This window comes from Triticum urartu, chromosome 5A, assembly GCF_056163025.1.
Source record: "Triticum urartu cultivar PI428250 chromosome 5A, HENAU_Tu73, whole genome shotgun sequence".
NCBI classification, from domain to species: Eukaryota; Viridiplantae; Streptophyta; class Magnoliopsida; order Poales; family Poaceae; genus Triticum; species Triticum urartu.
In genome coordinates, this window is record NC_141877.1 from 442,849,162 (window position 1) to 442,853,004 (window position 3,843).

At 46.1% G+C, this 3,843-nt stretch overlaps 1 protein-coding gene across 1 annotated transcript; it reads left to right on the plus strand.

Annotated features, from left to right (window-relative positions):
* Nucleotides 1–653: 653 nt before the first annotated feature.
* On the plus strand, nucleotides 654–1,238 carry LOC147971822 (uncharacterized). The gene has a single exon (XM_087524137.1). The coding sequence runs from the start codon at nucleotides 654–656 to the stop codon at nucleotides 1,236–1,238; it is 585 nt and encodes a 194-aa protein (XP_087380263.1).
* The last annotated feature ends 2,605 nt before the right edge of the window (nucleotides 1,239–3,843 follow it).

The window sequence follows — 3,843 nt, forward strand, 5'->3', positions numbered from 1 at the left end:
TCCTGGGTGCTATTGTTCCCGTAAAAGTAATTGGTTATAGCCTCCATTGTCCAACAGAATATCAACTTGTAATTGTGTGTCTCTCCTGTATCGCGCTGTGCTTGGGTAGGTTTTTCATTTGCAACCAATAGTGTGGCAAATGATGGAAAGGTTTTTAGAACTAGCAAGATGCCCATGCGTTGCACGCATCAAGATGCATTTGTATGAGTAGTTTATCTTATGGGAGAAAAGGATGAACAAGGGAAGACCTTATTTGCAAATATGGAGAGGGGTATGGGTATCTTTTTGCAAAATTCCCATTTGTTTCCTTCCTATCTGTCAGATATAAATCGGACGGCCTATATTGCAAGAAAAAAAAGTATAGAGAAAAAAAAGTAGACAGTAAAGGAAGTAGAGATAAATATTAAATATAAAATATAAAATAAATATAATAGTAGAGAAGAGAGTAGAGATAGCAGAGACGTCGGGAAAGGATCGCGGGCGCGGGGGAAAAGCGGCCGGGCATGCGCTAGTTTTGGCGCGCGGCGTCCGGCGCGCTTTATAAAATCCAACGCCCTCCCACCGCTCTGTGCCTTGCCACCGCTCTCTCCCCGCTCCGTGCCTCGCCACCGCTCTCTCCCTGCTCTTTTTCGCCTCACCGCCGCCGCGCCACCATGCCACCGCGTCGCCGGGAAACTTGGGGATACCGCGGCGTCCGCGTGCGCCCCTCCGGCGGCTTCTCCGCCGAGATCCAGTTCCGCGGGATGCGCCTCGGCCTCGGCAATTTCTACACCACCAACGAGGCCACCCGCGCGTACGACGCGACAGTGTGGCGCCTCCGGTGGCCTCATAGAACATTGAACTTCCCCAACATGCCGACGTGGGAGTGGGCGCAGGAGCTCACGCCTCTGCCGCGGCTTAGCACCGATGAGTATCGTCGCGACAACCGGAGGCGGGAGCACCGTCTCGGCATTGCCAAGATGGACGAGGAAGCCATGGCGTTGTGGCGCCAACACTTCCCACATGACATCATAAACGAGCGCGAGTTGTACACGCAAAGGAGGGCGGAGAGGGATAAGAGGAGGGCGGAGCGAGCCGCCTATCGCGAGGACAAGCGTAGGCGAAAAGCGGACGCTCAATTCAACATGAGGCTAGGAGCAGTGTCGCCTCGGGAATCCGACGATGATCGGTATCTTCACGCCTACAGTCAGACGTCGGAGGAGGACATCACCGAGCAGGAGTCGGACGACAAGGAGTAGTTGAATTATCTTTTTTTATCTATCTATGCTGAGAACTATCCTCTACTCTCTAGTATCTACTTCTCGATCTCAGCACTGTAAACGCTTTTTAAAGCGCTGCGCGTTGCGATTCTGTTGGAGATGCTCTAATATGGCAGATGAGTGCTTTAATGTTGCCCACAAGATGCATGAGCCATGTTGAGATTTTAAAACCATGAGTGCGAACATGCAGAGGAGCAATGAAGACCAAACACGGGATATTCGGGACATCTTCAAGGATCGTGGCAAGTTAAAGAGGAGCTGCACAGAACCTGTAAAACAAGCTTTGGTAAGTAACACCCTTTCAATTACTTTCGTGTAGCCTCGTGTTCTTCGATGTGTATATGTTGTAGTTTCTGTTTCTCTTAAGCATGGTGTTCTTCGATGTGTAATAAGAAGAGTCTTAATCGTCCTAATGCTTTCGCTTTTAGCTTGATGTAGGAAGTGGGTGTTCTCACCTTGTAGTCTGTTTTTATTTTTATTTTCCTTTTGAATTCACTTCTCCGAGTTCTGTTTATCTGGCTTCTACTAAATGGATCTAGGTTGCTCTGAGTATTGATCTAAAAAAGAAGTAACTTCATGTCAGGATGCAGTTCCTGCGAGGAGGGAAGTATGGTCAACCTTGAGATCATGTTTTCAAAATGAGGCTGGATTACACACAAGGTGCCAGTTCCCTAATGATGCTGGATTAGACACAAGGTGCAAATTCCCAGATGATGCTGGATTACACACAAGCCAAGTGGAGTCGTCAGCTGTTCGTGTCCTCGTGGCATTAGTAAAGGCTGAAAGAAAGCGTGCAGTAGCCCTTGAGAATGTAGCTGAGTTCCTAAAGAAGCGAAAAGAGAAATCAGATGCTCTCTTCACCCAAGCCAAAGAAGAGATGGAAGAAGCCAGAAATAAGCTAGCAGAGGAAGAGTAGGCTAGGCGTCTCCTGCTATCTAAAACTGTTGTCAATACAAAATTTCCTTCATAATAGCTAGGTTCAAATGTTTATCCAGTCAGCATGCCTGTTGTGATGTCCGTGCATCTACTGATGTGGCACAAAATGTTTTTTTCGGGTCATGTAATAACAGCAATTACTTTCCAAACAATAACACACGAAGCATTGGACATGGTATAGTTCACGCGCAAGCCCGACATTCCAAGTTCAACATCCACATCAAACTCATGTTCATAGATATCTGCACATTCATACATAATGTCCACAACCATGATTCACTTCAAAGCCAAAAAAATGTGAGGAGAGTTATAAATAAAGAAAATCCTCTACTAGTTCCTGCTACCAGTGCGAGCACAATAAGTCAAGACCATGCGTAAATTAATTATATTTTAGTCATTTTTGTGTTCTAAAATGCATGCCGGCTCGTGGAAGGATGTGTTGCCGGCACACGCGCGGATTCAATGAAGGCAGGTGGGGCAGTCTTAAGCTGGTTGCACGCGGCGAGGAGGCGTGCTCAGCCGGGCTTGCAGCGAGTGCGACCCTCTTGGCCGGCGCGCCGGTTCAATGCCTGCGCTATGAGAGGTCGCGTCCGTGTCAGAGCAATCACTCCCTCCAGTCCTTTTTTGTTTGGGTATAACAAAATCTCGTTTTCCATTCACATTTTATAAGTGAAATTCGTGGACAAACTTTGACCCAAAGTACGATGGGGACTAGTAAACTAGAATGGAGGTAGTAGTTTTTTTTAATCAAAGAAGGGTTTCCCCTTCCGATTTTCATTACTGAAAACCAGCATATAAATCTAAACCATAGTATTTGCCCTAGAACTACCAGGTTCAACATCTCGCAACATAAACCCATACAACCTCCATCGCAAAAAAAACCATACAACCATAAGCCAAGGAGGTACGTAGTACTATGAATTCCATTTTCGCTCCATACCAATCGTTCTAAAAACTACTTACTACTTATAACGCGCCATTGAAAATCAGAACTCTTAACCCCGCTAAAAAACGATATTTTAAACGTGGCTACTCGATTTGTGGCAACTGGCGAGCCACCGCGCTCCAAGTCGTTCACCTATGGTCCCGACCATCAACTCCTACGGATCAAATTATCACGCGAGCTGACTATTCCTACAAAGGTGCTCCACCACGTACCCGGTACCCGCGAATGCAGCAATCGTGCACCTAGGGTTTTAGGGTTTATTTGTTAACGTCGCCTTTACATAACACTCATGTGTGCGAGATAGCGAGAGGCCGACTGCGTGCGTGCGCCTCTTCTCTTCGTATATGTACTCCACTGTTTGTCTGGTGTCCAAAAAATTATAATAACTGCTAGCAATGTGCCAATGCATTGCCACACGATCAAAGTAGATTAATACATATTCACCGATTTGATACAAAAAAAGTCTAGTTTTGAAATACGTATATCACTAAAAATATGTTATGTTTCACTCAAAATATATTCCTTTGGCGGTTTTGATGAGATAAGGGAGGAATGTTGTTGGTTTCAAGATTCGAGAAGTGGTATATGTCTAATTTCTACTCTTACTAGCAAGATGCCCGTGCGTTGCACGGAACATCAAGATCTTGTAGGAGAAAAGGATGAAAGAGGGAAGGCCTTATCTGCAAATGTGGTGAAGAGTGC